This window comes from Papio anubis, chromosome 5, assembly GCF_008728515.1.
Source record: "Papio anubis isolate 15944 chromosome 5, Panubis1.0, whole genome shotgun sequence".
Classification (NCBI taxonomy): domain Eukaryota; kingdom Metazoa; phylum Chordata; class Mammalia; order Primates; family Cercopithecidae; genus Papio; species Papio anubis.
The window spans coordinates 170,076,219-170,092,512 of NC_044980.1; the positions used below are offsets into that span (position 1 = coordinate 170,076,219).

Here is a 16,294-nt window from a genome sequence, read left to right on the forward strand (position 1 = left end):
CCATGACAGCGGGGAAGGCAAACTTCAAACATACCAAAAAGCACAACCTTATTAAAAAGGAGAAACACCCCCAGTTCACCAGGAGCACCTTGGATTCAGCTGCTCCTGCCAAGGGTCTGAACTGTGTGGGGGAGAGGAGAGAAATAGGTCACGTGGGCCGGGGTCTCTGGGCCCGCTGTGGGGGTGTCAGTTTGCTCATAGGTGAAGACACTCAACGTGACATTAACCTTCAAGCCCAAGAACGCAGAGATTCTGACATAAGAACTGAGAAATGATTGCATTTCCCTGACTCGGTGACACCCTCCTACCTGGGCGCGAACCCAGCCCTAGCCAAAGATCCAGAGGTGCGACTCCCATCTGTTTCCTTTCCCTCTCTCCCTCCCTGTCACCAATCCTACTGGCCAGGTGTCCCTGGGATGCACCGGCCCTCCCCAGCCCCTCTGTTCCCGTCTTAGTTCAGGCCTCATTGTCTCTCGCCTGGACCATTTATTTCATCAGCCTCTTAACTGGCCTCTCCGCTTCCAGGCTCTCTTCCACGTGTCCGGGCTCCACCCCACTGGGGCCATTCTAAAAGGCAGATCAGGCCCTTCCCAGTCTGGAGGGCAGCTCCACATTGACTCAGACTCACATCCTGGACCCAGGGTCAGGCATTAGAGACCTGGCACGATTCAATGTCCTCCAGCCTCTCCAGCTTAGGTCCTCATCTCACACTCCCTCTCCTCCGAGCTCCCCCTGGGAGACTCACAGACGCCCTGACGCTTGGCAAGACCGTAGGATGTTTTTGTTTGGTTTGGTTTGGTTTGGTTTTTCCGAGACAGTCTCACTCTGTCACCCAGGCTGGAGTGCAGTGGCACGATCTTGGCTCACTGCAACCTCCGAAGGCCATAGGATGTTTGGGTCACTCCCTGGGGAGTCCTGTCAGGCCAGGAATGAGGGGACCCTGGGAACAAGGTGCTGAGTGGCATCAGGGTCTCTGCCTGCGAGCGGGGGATGTGTCTGGATCGCGGTTGACGCGGAGAGCCTGACCACAGATTCCCCATGCAGAGCTGACGATTAGCAATTAACTGGGAGGAATCTCGGGGGTGAGGTTAATTGGGGAACAGAGGGAGGGCAGCTAGGGTTCCAGGGACTTTGCCCTTGGACACGAGGATATAAAGAGGAGGGTCCCAGTTCTCCTTCGGGCCCTGGAGGCTTCCTTGAGCTGCTGAGCAGAAGCTGAAACACAGAATCCCCAGGTGAGCCCAGGACCCTCACATCCCACCCCCACCCCCAGCTCTGAGTAGGAAACAGCCCAGCGCCGCAGCCCCTTCATCTCTGTCCTATCTGTGCCCACCCCCACCGTGGCCCGTAGAACACGTCAGTCCAGCCAGGCGCAGTGGCTCACACCTGCAATCCCAGCACTTTGGGAGGCCAAGTGGGCAGATCACCTGAGGTCGAGTTTGCACCAAAAATACAAAAATTTAGCTGGGCATGGTGGCGGGCACCTGTAATCCCAGCTGCTTGGGAGGCTGAGGCGGGACAATCGCTTGAACCCAGGAGGCGGAGGTTGCAGTGAGCCGAGATTGCGCCAGTGCACTCCAGCCTGGGCAACAAGAGTGAAAGTCCGTCTCAAAAAAAAAAAAAAAAAAGGACTCTTGCTCCTTCAGGGCTTGCATTCAGCTCTTCACACCCCCACCACAACAGCCAAGGCCGCTGGGACAACGCGGGGAGTGCTGAGGCAGATCAGGGTGCCTCCACCCCAATAGCCGAGACTCCTGGGGCAGTGCAGGGACAAGCAGGGGGCTGAAGCAAGCCTGTCAGTGTTTGTTTATTGCCCCTTGAGGGGGTGGATGGGGAAAGGAGTTCACTGTGAGGGGAACCCAGGAACTCAGGATCCGGACCAGGGGAACTCCATGTGTGCCCAGCTGACCCCATGAGAAGGGAGGTGACTGCAGCTCCTCCCTGCTCTCCAGGTGGGCAAAACTGAAGCCTGGCCCAGCCCCAGCCCATACCTGCAGCCACTGCCAACACCACATATTCCCTGGCCCCCTCCAGCCCCACACAGGCTGGGCATCCTCGGTTCTCAGTGTCTTTCATCAACGCTATATCCCAGCCTCTGGTTCAGAGCCTGGGCTAGAGCTCTGTAATACTCACTGAATGAGTGAATGGGTGAATGAATGGACACCTCACCACCACCCTGAGCACCACACACACCCCTCTGAGACTCACATGCAGGTGCCCGGCACAGATGTGCACATGTAAGTCTGCATGTGAGTCTCGGAGGGGTGTGTGTGGTGAGGATCAGGGGTGTACTTTGCTGGGTGTGTGTTTAGAATCACGCGCCATGGGGGTTTGTGCAGGTGAGGGTGTGTGGGAGTGAGTGTCCCGGACACAGCCATTGTCATTCAGCATTGCTGCGACCCACTGACCTGCAGACCTCACAGTGGGTGCCCAGGATGCTGTCCTATGGAGAGAGGCTGGGGTCCCCTGCTGTCTCCCCACTCCCAGTCCGTGGGGGGCATGTGATGCGAGGGACGGCCTTTGCCTACGTGCCCAGCCCTCAGGGTGAGTACTGCTCCCACACCCTGCACCCTCTTTGCCCACAGTTGACCACATCCCGGGTGAGGCCACTTCCCCCGCCTGTCCCTCCCCGCCTCCCTGCTGTGGGGCCTCTGGGAGCTCCTGACCAGGCTCCCTCCCTAGTCCTACACAGGATCCCGGGGACCTCTGCCTATGCCTTCCCCAGCCTGGGCCCTGTGGCCCTTGCCGAGCACACCTGCCCCTGTGGGGAGATCCTGGAGCGCCATGAACCACTGCCTGCCAAGCTGGCCCTGGAGGAGGAGCAGAAGCCAGGTGGGCCTGGGCTGGGGGCAGCAGGGGCAGCAGCAGTCCCCGCCCTGGCCTCTGCCCACTATGCTCATGGCTTCCCCCGACCAGAGCCCAGGCTGGTCTCCAAGCTGCGCCAGGCTGGCGCCATGCTGCTCAAGGTGCCGCTGATGCTCAGCTTCCTCTACCTCTTCATCTGCTCCCTGGACGTGCTCAGCTCAGCCTTCCAGCTGGCTGGAGGTAGGGCCCAGGTGGAAGAGACCTGGGAGGGGTTCCTGAAGGGCCGTGGACAACGCCAGCTCATGCTCCCCAGGGAAGGTGGCCGGTGACATCTTCAAGGATAATGCCATCCTGTCCAACCCGGTGGCCGGGCTGGTGGTGGGGATCCTGGTGACTGTGCTGGTGCAGAGCTCCAGCACCTCCACGTCCATCATTGTCAGCATGGTCTCCTCTGGCTGTGAGTTGGCCCACCACGGTGGGGAAGAGCCTGGAGGGGCACCCCAGGAGCTGGGAAGGGTGGCAAATAGGGAGCATGACCCCAGGAAGGCTGGCCTCCATTCAGCCTGACTCCCGTATCAGCCAGGGACATGAGAGGAGCCCAAACTGTAGCTGTGTGTGACCCAGATGATTTATGGCAAGAAACTAGCTTCCCTTGGCCGGGCGCGGTGGCTCAAGCCTGTAATCCCAGCACTTTGGGAGGCCGAGATGGGCGGATCACAAGGTCAGGAGATCGAGACCATCCAGGCTAACACGGTGAAACCCCGTCTCTACTAAGAAATACAAAAAATAGCCGGGCGAGGTGGCAGCGCCTGTAGTCCCAGCTACTCGGGAGGCTGAGGCCGGAGAATGGCGTGAACCCGGGAGGCGGAGCTTGCAGTGAGCTGAGATCCGGCCACTGCACTCCAGCCTGGGTGACAGAGCGAGACTCGGCCTCAACAAACAAAAAAAAAAAAAAAAAAAAAGAAACTAGCTTCCCCGATGGTGGGCTGTCTGGGCAAGTCAGGAATCCGTAGGCTAGGGCATTGGAAGGGCAGGCGGGAACTCTCAGGTGGGCGCCGATGCTGTAGTCCAGACAGGGCAGGGTTTCTCCTTCCTCAGGGAAGCCTCAGTTCTGCTCGAGGCCTTTCGTCCTATTGGATGAGGCTGACCCAGGTTACCAAGGATAATCTCCTTTTCTTAAAGTTAGCTGACTGTAGATGTGAATTGCATCTACAAAACACCTTACAGAACACCCAGGCTAGTGTTGGGTTGAATAACTGGGTACCACAGCCTAGCTAAGTTGACACATAAAACTAACCATCACTGGTCGGGCGTGGTGGCTAATGCCTGTAATCCCAGCACTTTGGGAGGCTGAGGCGGGTGGATCACTAGGTCAGGAGATCAAGACCATCGTGGCTAACACGGTGAAACAGCGTCTCTACTAAAAATACCAAAAAAAAAAAAAAAAAATTAGCCAGGCATGGTGGCAGATGTCTGTGGTCCCAGCTACTTAGGAGGCTGAGGCAGGAGGATGGAGTGAACCTGGGAGGCAAAGCTTGCAGTGAGCCGAGATCACGCCACTGCACTCCAGCCTGGGTGACAGAGCAAGACTCCTCCTCAAAAAAAAAAAAAAAAAACAAAACAAAAAACTAACCATCACGTTTGGGGGCACGTGTGCACACACAAGCACAAATCTCTATTTGCACGTAGGACATGAGCCCACGAGCTCTCATAACGAAGGCCTCACATGCATACACGTTCACATCCATACACCATGGGCAGCGCGTGTACATCTACTCACATGGATGAATGCACACACCTGTAAATGCACAGCCCGTGCCCACATGCACCTGTGACACCAAGGTTAGGCAGACGCAGCAGCATGGCAGGAGCGTCCACTGGGGACTGGGACATGGGTGGGGACCTGATAAGAGTTGTGGTAGGACCGTGGGGCAGGAGCTGGGTGACCGTCAAATTCGTTAGGACGTCTTCTCTTCTACCAGTGCTGGAGGTAAGCTCTGCCATCCCCATCATCATGGGTTCCAACATCGGCACCTCTGTCACCAACACCATCGTGGCCCTGATGCAGGCGGGGGACAGGACTGACTTCCGGCGGTGAGGGGGGCTGGGGGTTGGGGGCTTGTGCCTGGGGGAGGACAGCCCCAGATGCCAGGAACCCCGGGCGCGACCGCGCTCTGGCTGCAGCCTGCCTTGCAATGTGGCCTCCCTGCCCAGGGCCTTCGCGGGGGCCACGGTGCATGACTGCTTTAACTGGCTGTCAGTGCTGGTCCTGCTGCCCCTGGAGGCTGCCACCGGCTACCTGCACCACATCACTCAACTCGTGGTGGCCTCCTTCAACATCCATGGTGGCCGTGACGCTCCTGACCTACTCAAGATCATCACAGAGCCCTTCACGAAGCTCATCATCCAGGTGACAGCAGGGCCTGGCATGGGGCGAGGGTGGGGGTAGCAAGGGACCCAGCTTCCTTCACTCCCCCTGCCCACATCTTGCCCGCAGCTGGACAAGTCCGTGATAACTAGCATTGCCACCGGTGATGAGTCCCTGAGGAACCACAGTCTCATCCGGATCTGGTGCCACCCAGACTCCTTAGAGGTAAGTCCCAGGCCTAGCCCCAGGTAAGAGGACTCCCTCTTCAAGCTGTTGGTTTCATTGTCTGTTCAAAATGCTCCAGATAGAACTTGAAGATCATTTAGCCAGGAGAGGGCAAATATGTGGCCCTTCTACTGTGCTTACAGTAAACATTGCTAATTCCTCCCAGCTTCACACATTGCCTTAGGCAGACATCACCCATCAGAGTTATTATGTAGCTGATCTAGCTCAGTGGTTCTTGAAGTGTGGTCCCAGGCCAGCATCTTGGGTACCACGTGGGAACCTATTAGAGATGCAAATCACCCTGCCCTTCCCTAGACCTGCTGAATCTGGAAAGCCCTGGGAGTGGGGCCAGTGGCCTATACTTCAGCAGTTCCTCTGGGTGTGCTCCGTGCTCAAGTTTGAGAACCACTCATCTAGTGCAACCCTTAGGTTTCACAGGTAGAGGCACAGGTTCAGAGAGACTAAGAAACATGCCAGAGCTTGTCCTACCATGTCAGGGCCTGAGCACCCCAGAGGGGTTAGTGACTCAGCTGGGCCATGTTTTGGGACCCAGGTAATGGGAGGAGGAGGCGTGTCCTATAAGGACACCCAGGAAAGTAGGGTGAGCAGGAAGGTGGGCTGCACGGAGACCTCCTTGGAGATACAGCAGCCACTTGTGCTGGCATTGGGGATTCCTTCTCCTGGAGACTGCCACAGGCAGGAGTCCCTTGTCCTTCTGCACTGTTTCTGCTGCTTCTAATGCTGGGAAGATCTGTTTGAATCAAGTGGACACTCATGGACCACCCATTATGCCAGGCTGACAAGGAAGCAGGCAATTAGCACACTTCCTTACTCAGCCATAAAAAGGAAAATGCTCGGCCGGGTGCAGTGGCTCATGCCTGTAATCCCAGCACTTTGGGAGTCCGAAGCGGGCGGATCACGAGGTCAGGAGATCGAGACCATCCTGGCTAACAAAGTGAAACCCCATCTCTGTTGAAAAAAAAACAAAAAACAAAAAAGTAGCCGGGTGTGGTGGCGGCCTCCTGTAGTCCCAGCTACTCGGGAGGCTGAGGCAGAATGGCGTGAACCCAGGAGGTGGAGTTTGCAGTGAGCTGAGATTGCGCCACTGCACTCCAGCCTGGGTGACAGAGCGAGACTCTGTCTCAAAAAAAAAAAGGAAGACACTTCATCCAAACCACAATGCACCATATTTGCTTCTCCTTGATGCGTACATACAAGACATAACTTCATTTACAATGAGATATGAGGAAACCCAAAGCCACAGCACAAGCACAAGCCCTCCCCCCTCACCCTCCCACTTGCCACTCCTTGTGACTGGACCTTCCTCCTGGTGTGAACAGAAAACACTCATCTGACTCGCCCTGCGATGCTTCTTTGCGTCTGAAGTTGCTCCGGCTCAGCCTCTGAGTGTTCAAAGCAGCCTTACATAAAAAAGCCCCAGTGGGTAGCTTTTACGCTGACTTCGTGACCTCTTTAATACATCAAGCACCTTCTCACGAGCTCTGTGAGCACTCTCAGTGCTCTCTGAATCACCACAAGCCTCTAGACTTCATAGCAAAATCTGGAAGGGAGCGAAATCACACACTTTGATCTTCACACAGAGCAAGCCAGGGAAACCAGCTCTGATCCTCGCTGCCTCGGAGCTCCCCGCCGGTCACCTGCTGCAGCTTCGGGCAGGTCTCAGCCTGCAGCCTCCACATCCTCACCTGAAGTCGTCCTCACCCAGGTTCACTCCGTGGAGGCCGCCCTTGGGCCTTTCTCTACGGCTGCAGCTGCCACTTGTCCAGCTGGTTTCTCTTCCTCACTCTGCCAGGAAACGCTTTCCTTCAACGCTTTCTGTAAGGCAGGGTCTGATTTCCTCGGCTCGGAGAGTAGCTGGTGGGTGGGACCCAAGCTCTCACGTTCACCCTCTTTCTGGGACCCCGCCGAAGGAGTGTGACTCACACAGCAATGGATGTGCTTGGTCTTGCGAAGTGTGAAGTGTGAAGTGCGAAGTGTGAAGTGTGAAGTGCGAAGTGTGAAGTGCCTCCTGGCTCCTCCTGCCCAAAGACTTGGGTTTGTCCTTTGGCCGCAGAGTCTCCCTGTGCTTCCTTCTAACCTGTTCCCATTGACTCCAACTTCCACCACGCTGAACCTGAACTAGTCGCCAGGGAAGCTACGCACCCGGGAGAGGAGGCAAGTCCAAGGCCTTCCAGATGGGGAAGGAAGAAGCAGTGGCAGTTGTAGTGTTCAGACCCTGAGTCTCCCGGGACCCTGACATTGTCCTGGGAATCACCTTCTTACGTGGCCACACTGCGGATTATCAACTATACCTGCCTGGATTAAACAAGCATCTTTTGAGGACTTGCAACCTGGGAGGCAGGGATTATCACATCCCCCATTTCACAGATGAGGAAAACTGAGCCCCAGAGAAGTCCAGTGGCTTATAGGATACAAATCCTGGTGGAATCCTGACTCTCTATCTGGTTGCCTCTCCCACTCACCGGTCTGACATTCTACTATATATGTCTGTTTCCCATGCTGCCCATCAGGCCTGAAGGCCACCAGGTGACCACAGTCCCGTGGAGACCACCCCAGAGGTAGCGGGTGTTACTCTAAGGAGGAGTTCTCCTTTTCGCCACCAGATGGTGCTGCTGGCACAGTGCTCTCCCTCTGCTTCCAGAAGAACAAAGGCCCTAGCGCGCCCCTTCTTCTGTGGGGGAAACTACTGCGCAGGCCCACATCCTGACAGGCTTCTGTGAGCTTCATCACCTCCTTCAGTTCCCAGAAGGGGTCTCTTTAATTTAGGGTGTCCCTGTAGGCACTTAAATCCCAACTCCCTCTTCCATAATGCTGCCAACTAGCCCCTCGGAAAAGGTGGGCAGCATTATGGACTTCATGCTGCAGAGGAGGAAACTGAGGCCCAGAGAGGCTAAGTGTTTGCTCCAGTGTCACACAGCTGGGAACGGCTCAGCTGGGGTATGGACCCAGGGCTGTCCACAGGCCAATTCTGCTCTTCCCACAGAGCCCACCACCTGCTTCAGGTCCCTCTGGCCTCTCCTACCCGACCCCAGGCCCAGGCAGGGATGGGCACATCTTGGGAAGATGCCCCCAGATCCTGGGCCTCCCAGCTCTTTTATCTAAGCTGGAGTTTCCGTCTTCTCCCTCTACCCCCACAAAGCCCCAGGGCCTGCTCCCTCCCGGCAGTTCCCTCTCCGCCTGGCTTTGTCCCTCCTGCCACCTTTACCTTCCTCTCTTATACTTTAGGGTCTCTGGCCTCCCAGTCAGGGCCACACAGCCCCACGCAAAAAGGTCAAGGTTCTAAAAACCCAGAGGGCTTGGCCCTGCTGCTGCCCCTGCCAGTCCTAAGTCGGGACCCCAGTAAAGTTCCCCATTCTCCTCCAGCCTCCCCAGGACCCCACAGTCCTCCCCACAGAGACCTCTGGGCCCAGCCCAGGTTAGGTCAGTGGGGCACAGGTTGACCAGGCACCCACTCATTCAAGGGGTTGTCTGCTCCCTCAGCCTCCAGGCTGGGTACTCCCAGGAAGGTCCAAGCAGATTCCTCCCCAACAGGGCCAGGGTTCTCAGGTTCGTCGGCAGGGGGCACTGGTCCTGCCCTAGGAAGTCAGTCACACACACAGCCTCCCCACCATGTGATCTTGAACAGGCCCAGGGAGGGAGACGGTCACTCCGTGTAGGAAGACAGTTTACCGAAGGCTCACCATGAACCAAGCCCTGTGATGAGCGCTTTAAACACATTTCCCCCTGTAGCCTTCACAGCAGCTCTTCTCTTACACTGCATTAGAGAAAACGGGCTCTGAGAGGTGGCATGGCTTACCCAGAGTGGTTGGTATAAGAAGCAGGATTTGAACTTAGATCTGCCTAACAGCAAACAGCTGGCTCTCTCTGTCCCTTACCCTCGCAGCAGTTACCGTCGCTTTTCCAGCCTGGTTTTCCCATCTAGCCCATCACAACCTATTTTTTCCAGGCTTCTTGGCCTGCCATTCAGGCCCAGTCTTGATGGGTCCACAAGGCCCTGATGTGGCGAACTGGGAGCACACAAGAGCACATTGCCCCATTCAAGGGAGCACATCCCTCTAAAATAAACCCGGATATTACACCAGATGCCATAAAATTTCTTACCTTGGCCAGCGCAGTGGCTCACACCTGTAATCCCAGCACTTTGGGAGACCGGGGGGGGGGGGTGAATCACCTGAGGTCAAGAGTTCGAGACCAGCCTGGCCAACATGGCAAAACCCCGTCTCTCCTACAAATACAAAAAAATTAGCCAGGCGTGGTGGCGGGCGCCTGTTAACCCTAGCTACTCAGGAGGTGGAGGCGGGAGAATCGTTTGAACCCAGGAGGCGGAGGTTGCAGTGAGCCGAGATTGTGCCACTGCACTCTAGACTGGGCAACAGAACGAAAACTCTGTCTCTAAATAAACAAATAACTAACTTACTAGCCCAACAAGGCTAAAAATTAGTTGTCCACAGGCCAGGCTGGCCTGCTTCTGCTGACCTTCTTTGAGTTGTAAAGATAACTCTAAGTGGTTGCCAATATTTACAGATTGGGAGTTTGTTGCTTTTGGGGTTTTTGTTTTTGTTTTTTTGAGATAAGGTCTTGCTCTGTCACTCAAGCTGGAGTGCAGGGGTGTGATCAGAGCTCATTCCAGCCTCGAACACTTGGGCTCAAGAGATCCTCCTGCTTCAACCTCCTGAGTAGCTAGGACTACAGGTATACACCACCATGCCCTAATTTTCTTTGTGGAGACAGGGTCTTGCTATGTTGCCCAAGCTGGCCTCCCACTTCTGGCCTTGAGTAAGCCTCTCACCTCAGCCCCCAAAGTGCTGGGATTACAGCCATGAGCGACACTGCACCTGGCCCAGACTGGGAGATTTTATCTAGAACTTCAGAGTTGTGGCTTCTCTCATAGAAATTGGGCAATTTAGCCATGCCAGGCTGAGTCCCTGGATGGTGACAGTGACCAGGAGCTGAGTAACTGCTGACTCTATAGGCCCAGCAGAAACTCTCCTCACCTCTTCCACACATAGCCCGAGCTGCTCACTTAGGTTACCTGCCCAGCCCTGTGGCCCTCTGAATTGTACGGCCTCCCTGGGGAGCCCCTTTGTTTCACTGACAGTAGGTGACAGAAGAGATGTGTGGGCTGGGCCCTCTGTCCCCCTACATCCCCTGAGAATAAGGAATTGATCTAGAGGAGAATGGAGCTTGGGCTAAGGGTGTCTTGGAGGAGAGGAAGGAGCCAGGATGCTGGGGAAGGGGCACCAATAAAGGGATTGGTAATAAAAGATGAGGAAGGGAGAGTTTTCAGACAAAGAGGAACATGTTCAGCAGCACCGAATGCCACTGAGAGAGGGAGGAGAAGAAAGTCAGGAAGCCACAGATGTGGCCCTGGGGAGAGCTGGGCCAGTGGAGCGACAGGGCAGAACACACAGAGGGCCAGATTCTTGTGTGGCAGCTACTTTCATCTACATGTCCTCAGTGGAAGAGACAGGCTCAGAGAGGGCAAGAGACCCATGCATGGTCACAGAGCAGGAGGCCCATCTCCATCTTCCCCATCCTTCCCTAACCCCCATCTCGGCTCCAACCTCAGGCTATGTTTTCCTAATTCACTAAGTCACCCTCCTCTTAATGTAGACTCCCACCTCCATGTCGAGAGCAGAGGCCGACTCCAGCCAGACGCTTGGGAATGCCACCATGGAGAAATGTAAGTGCCTGAAACACGGTGTCCAGAATGGCGGGGGCAGAGCCTAGCAGTGGCAGGGCAATCCTGCACCAGCCGCCAGCCACTATTGTGTCCAGCCCCAGGAAGGACAGCTGTCAACCAGCCCATCTCCTGAGCCTCGGTCAAGCTCCGGTGTTAAGGCTCAAGGAGCCTGAGGTGGGGCCTTAGGCTCAGAGTCCAACCAGGTGGCAAAGGTGGGGACCTAGGAGTCAGGTGTGGGGTCAGCTGTCAGGAGCTCCACCCCCTGCAGGCAACCACATCTTTGTGGACACCAGCCTACCGGACCTGGCTGTGGGGCTCATCCTGCTGGCAGGATCCCTGGTGCTGCTGTGCACCTGCCTCATCCTCCTCGTCAAGATGCTCAACTCCCTGCTCAAGGGCCAAGTGGCCAAGGTCATCCAGAAGGTCATCAATACCGGTGAGCTGCGAGCAGTTGACTGGGCAGGGCCGCAGGATGGGCCTTTCCAGATCCTGCTAAGTCCTGTGACTGCCTTGATCTGGGTAAAGCCTACCATCTCTGAGCCTGTTTCCTGATGTGAACAAAGAAGGTGGTTTCTGATGCCACTGAGGTGCTGACAGCTGGTGGCTGCCTCTGACTGTGGTTCCATTTTAGCAGGTGGAGATGCTTGTTTGATTCAATCAACAAAGAGTTGATTGGACCATTGTTTGATTCAATCAACAAAGAGTTCTTACACCCCCATTGTGTGACAAGGGAGGTATAGTGCCAGGTATACACAGGTGAGACAAATGGAGATGGGTCCTGCCCTGAGGGGCTCACAGCCCAGCAGGGGAAGGCAAGCAATGAAAAATATGTGAGATTGGCAAGTGGCTCACACCTGTAAATGCAGCACTTTGGGCAGCTGAAGCAGCAGAATCACTTGAGCCCAGGAGTTCAAGACCAACTTGGGCAACATAGTGAGATTTTTTGTTTTTTTTTTTGTTTTTTTGAGACAGTTTCATTCTTGTTGCCCAGGCTGGAGTGCAATGGCATGATCTTGCCTCACTGCAACCTCCGCCTTCCAGGTTCAAGCGATTCTGCTTCAGCCTCTCGAGTAGCTAGGATTACAGGTGCCCACCACAACATCAAGCTAATTTTTTTGTATTTTTAGTCAAGACAGGGTTTCACCATGTTGGCCAGGCTGGTCTCGAACTCCTGACCTCAGATGATCCATCCGCCTCAGCCTCTCAAAATGCTAGGATTACAGGCATGAACCACCGTGCCCGGCTGAGACTTTGTCTCTACAAAAAAATTTAAAATTAGCTGGGCATGGTGGTGTGCTACTATAGTCCCAGGTACTCAGGAGGCTGAGTGGGAGAGTCACTTGAGCCTAGCAGGTTGAGGCTACAGTGAGCTATGATGGCACCACTGCACTCCAGCCTGTGCAACAGAGTTCAAAAATAAATAAATAAACATAGAAAAAGAAAAATAAAGAAGAAAGGAAAATGAATTAGGGGAATGCATTCAGAGAGAGGTACCTGCCAAGGACATAGCAAAAATGGCAATGCAGTAGGGTGTGGAAGAGATGGCTTCCAATGCGCAGTTTGAGGCCGCTCAGTGCAGCTGGTATTTGAACAGACACAAGTAGCCACGGTGCAGATGAAGAGCACTCTGGGTGGAGGAATAGTATGTGCAAAGGCTCAGAGGCAGGAACCAGCATGGCAGGTCCGTGGCACAGAAGGGTGGCCAGCAGCTGGCAGGAGCAGGGTAAGCAAGGGGATTGGCTGAGTGGGGTCAGTGAGGTGGCAGGGAAGGGGCCAGAGCATGGGGTCTCCAGGCTCTGCTCAGAGCCTGGACTTTAACGAGGGTAACATGAGCACTCAGAAGACCTGGGGCAAGGGAGCAACGCCATTTGATTTTCATTTTCTCTTTTTTGTTTTTTGAGACAGAGTCTTGCTTTGTCACCCAGGCTGGAGTGCAGTGGCGCAATCTCAGCTCACTGCAACCTCTGCCTCCCAGGTTCAAGTGATCCTCCCACTTCAGCCTCCTGAGTAAACTGGGATTACAGGTGTGCACCACCACACTTGGCTAATTTTTGTATTTTTGGTAGAGACAGGGTTTTGCCATGTTGGCTAGGCTAGTCTTGAATACCAAGCCTCCCACCTTGGCCTCCCAAAATGCTGGGATTACAAGTGTGAGCCACCATGCCCAGACTCTTCCTATTAACCATAAATTTTTTTAAAAATAGAGATGGGCTCTCACTATGTTGGTCAGGCTCGTCTCGAACTCCCAGTCTCAAGTGATCCACCCAACTCAGCATCCCAAAGTGCTGGGATTACAGGTGTGAGCCACCTTGCCCGGGCTTGGTTTTCATTGTAAACTTCATGCACTAGGAGGGGCCGAATGACAAATGCTAGAATAAGGGGTATCATGGGGCTGTGGGAGTTCAGAGAAGGGAGAAAAAGTCTGCTCCAGAGCAGGGGGTCAGGAAAGGCTTTCCAGAGGAAGTGACATCCATGCTGAGTCTGAGGATGAATATTCAGATGCTGAGTAGGATACTCCCAGCAGAGGGAACAGCCCCAGCAAAGGCACAGTCGCCTGACAGAGCCAGGCTGAGAAAGGCCTTTAATCCAGGAGCAGACGCCAAGTGGAAGCCACTGCAGTAGGCGCAAACCCCCATGGAGGTCCTCTCTCCCAATGCCCCCACGGAGGTCTGCTCTCCCCATGTCCCTGCTCTGACCCCAACCTGCTGGGATGCGGTTTCCTTGCAGACTTCCCCGCCCCCTTCACCTGGGTAACAGGCTACTTTGCCATGGTGGTGGGCGCCGGCATGACCTTCGTGGTCCAGAGCAGTTCCGTGTTCACCTCGGCCATCACCCCACTCGTTGGTGAGTGCCCACGTAGAGGTGGAGTGGGGTGGGCCAGGGCTGGCAGCGAAAGGGCTGAAGGAGACGCTGGGGAACTACTTCCTCTCCCTCTGCCCCCAGGCCTCGATGTGATCAGCATTGAGAGGGCCTACCCACTCACACTGGGTTCCAACATCGGCACCACCACCACGGCCATCCTGGCTGCCCTGGCCAGCCCCAAGGAGAAGCTGTTCAGCGCTTTCCAGGTGCGCTGGGAGTGTAGCCTCGCCTGGGGCAGGATGGAGTTGCGTATAGGGTGTGGGGCCTGACAAAGGTGTAATGACATGCAACAAATGTTTTGACTGCCTACTAAGGGCCACCTACTATGCTCAATGAAACCATTATGGACAAAGTAGACCCAATACCACCCTCGAGACCTTAGCATCTCATCGGGAGACACTGCTCATAATTACACCAATAAATAGCAGTGAATCGGATTTGCCCATAAGGAAGAGGAAAAGGCACTATAAGAGGGCGCCTGGCACAGTTTGAGGAATCCATTGCGGGGGTCAGGGCCGCAAATGGCAAAGGGGAATTATTCTAGGAGCAAAGGAGTAACTGACAAGCCAAGGCACTGACTGAGTGAGGGTCCAGAAACTGACATCAATCTTTTAGCTGCTGGATTTTGGCAGTATCTGCTGGGGGATTCCTGTGTGAGGGATCAGTGGGGAAAATGTGGGGAGCTCAGGGCAGTAGTTATTTACCAACTGGTCTAGAAGTATTTCAACATTTGCATAACCAGCATAGCTGCCCCGGGGTGATCTGGGGGCGGGGGACACATCACCCCTAAGTGGAAACTTTCCTGCTGCCCAGACCAGATTGGGGTTCCTATCATCTACCCCTGCTGGCCTGACCCAGGACCTGGGAGCCAGTGCCCACCTCAGCCCCTCTGCCTCATCCCCTGCAGATTGCCCTCTGTCACTTCTTCTTCAACATCTCGGGCATCCTTCTGTGGTACCCGGTGCCCTGCACACGCCTGCCCATCCGCATGGCCAAGGCGTTGGGGAAACGCACAGCTAAGTACCGCTGGTTCGCCGTCCTCTATCTCCTTGTCTGCTTCCTGCTGCTGCCCTCACTGGTGTTTGGCATCTCCATGGCAGGCTGGCAGGTCATGGTAGGTGTGGGCACGCCCTTCGGGGCCCTGCTGGCCTTCGTGGTGCTCATCAATGTCCTGCAGAGTCGGAGTCCCGGGCACTTGCCCAAGTGGTTACAGACATGGGACTTCCTGCCTCGCTGGATGCACTCCCTGAAGCCTCTGGACCGCCTCATCACCCGTGCCACCCTATGCTGTGCCAGGCCTGAGCCCCGCTCACCCCCGCTACCCCCTAGGGTCTTCCTGGAGGAGTTACCCCCTTCCACGCCCTCCCCCCGCCTTGCACTGCCTGCTCACCACAATGCCACCCGCCTCTAGGTGGTAGGCCCAGACTACAGCCTGGAATGGGGAAGGCCTGGGGTGGAAAGGCAGGGGAGGGAGGGTGTGTATATGTGTGTGCATGTGCTTGTGCCACCCTGGGTGCCAGTCTCTCCTTCTGTAGCTCCGCAAAGGTCTGGGCTTGTGTGACAGTGTCGGTGTGCGTGCATGTGTGGGGGTGAGTCTGCATGTGCACCTGTCATGTGTAGACGCTCGTATTTGTGTGCAGGTGTGCCAGCCCATGCACATATACACAGACACACCTGTGGGAGGCTTTGTGCAGGTTGCAGGATATCTGATACGAATTCAGGTCCTCTGCACGTGTACACATGACTAGGATAGACAGGAGTGAGGGTGGGTCTGAGTATATGACTGTGCAGCTGTTTGTGCATAGATGTTGGTGCCTGCCTCACTGAATTTGCACACCTCCCTGCCACCTTCCTTCCTCCAAGATACCCTCTCCTCATCGTCACCCAGGTCTTCAGCACCACTACAATTCCCTTCCCAACACTTGCCTGATGGAAAAAAAAAAAAAAAAAAAAAGGAATCAAAACTCTCCTTAGGCATTCGGAAGTCTTTTTGCTCTCCACCAATGGCGAAAGGGAAGACCAAGCCATGGGGTTCAGCAGCACCATCTCCCCTCAAAGACTGGCTGCAAGAGCAGCCTGCCCTGCCCAGGTCAGGTGCAGTTCCAGAGAAACCAGCCCTGCAGGCTCACACCCCAACCTTCAGTCTGGCCCTACCTGAGACTCCAATCCACAACTCAAACTCCCTGAAGCCCCTCCTAGGCCTGGGGCCACCCCCAAGGCAAGAGTAAGGAGGATTCTGCACCCCCAACCCCTGACCCCCACCTGGCTGAACTTCCTCTGGTCTCCCTCTGCCCTCTGAATTCACCCACCTCAGCCACACATCACTCCTT

The 16,294-nt window shown here is 55.3% G+C and overlaps 1 protein-coding gene across 2 annotated transcripts; it reads left to right on the forward strand.

The window, feature by feature from the left end:
- The first annotated feature begins 1,131 nt into the window (after positions 1-1,131).
- On the forward strand, positions 1,132-15,933 carry SLC34A1 (solute carrier family 34 member 1). Of its 2 annotated transcripts, none has more exons than XM_003900589.5 (13): positions 1,132-1,235; positions 2,389-2,544; positions 2,683-2,832; positions 2,917-3,045; positions 3,119-3,262; positions 4,788-4,899; positions 5,020-5,215; positions 5,303-5,398; positions 11,033-11,102; positions 11,371-11,538; positions 13,830-13,946; positions 14,046-14,170; positions 14,872-15,933. In XM_003900589.5, the coding sequence occupies exons 2-13, from the start codon at positions 2,436-2,438 to the stop codon at positions 15,373-15,375; spliced, it is 1,920 nt and encodes a 639-aa protein (XP_003900638.2). In that variant the 5' UTR covers positions 1,132-1,235; positions 2,389-2,435; the 3' UTR covers positions 15,376-15,933. The 2 variants fall into 2 exon arrangements, with proteins under 2 accessions (XP_003900638.2, XP_009207906.2); XM_009209642.3 differs by having other exon boundaries at positions 1,136-1,235; positions 2,415-2,544; positions 14,872-15,375.
- Positions 15,934-16,294: the final 361 nt, after the last annotated feature.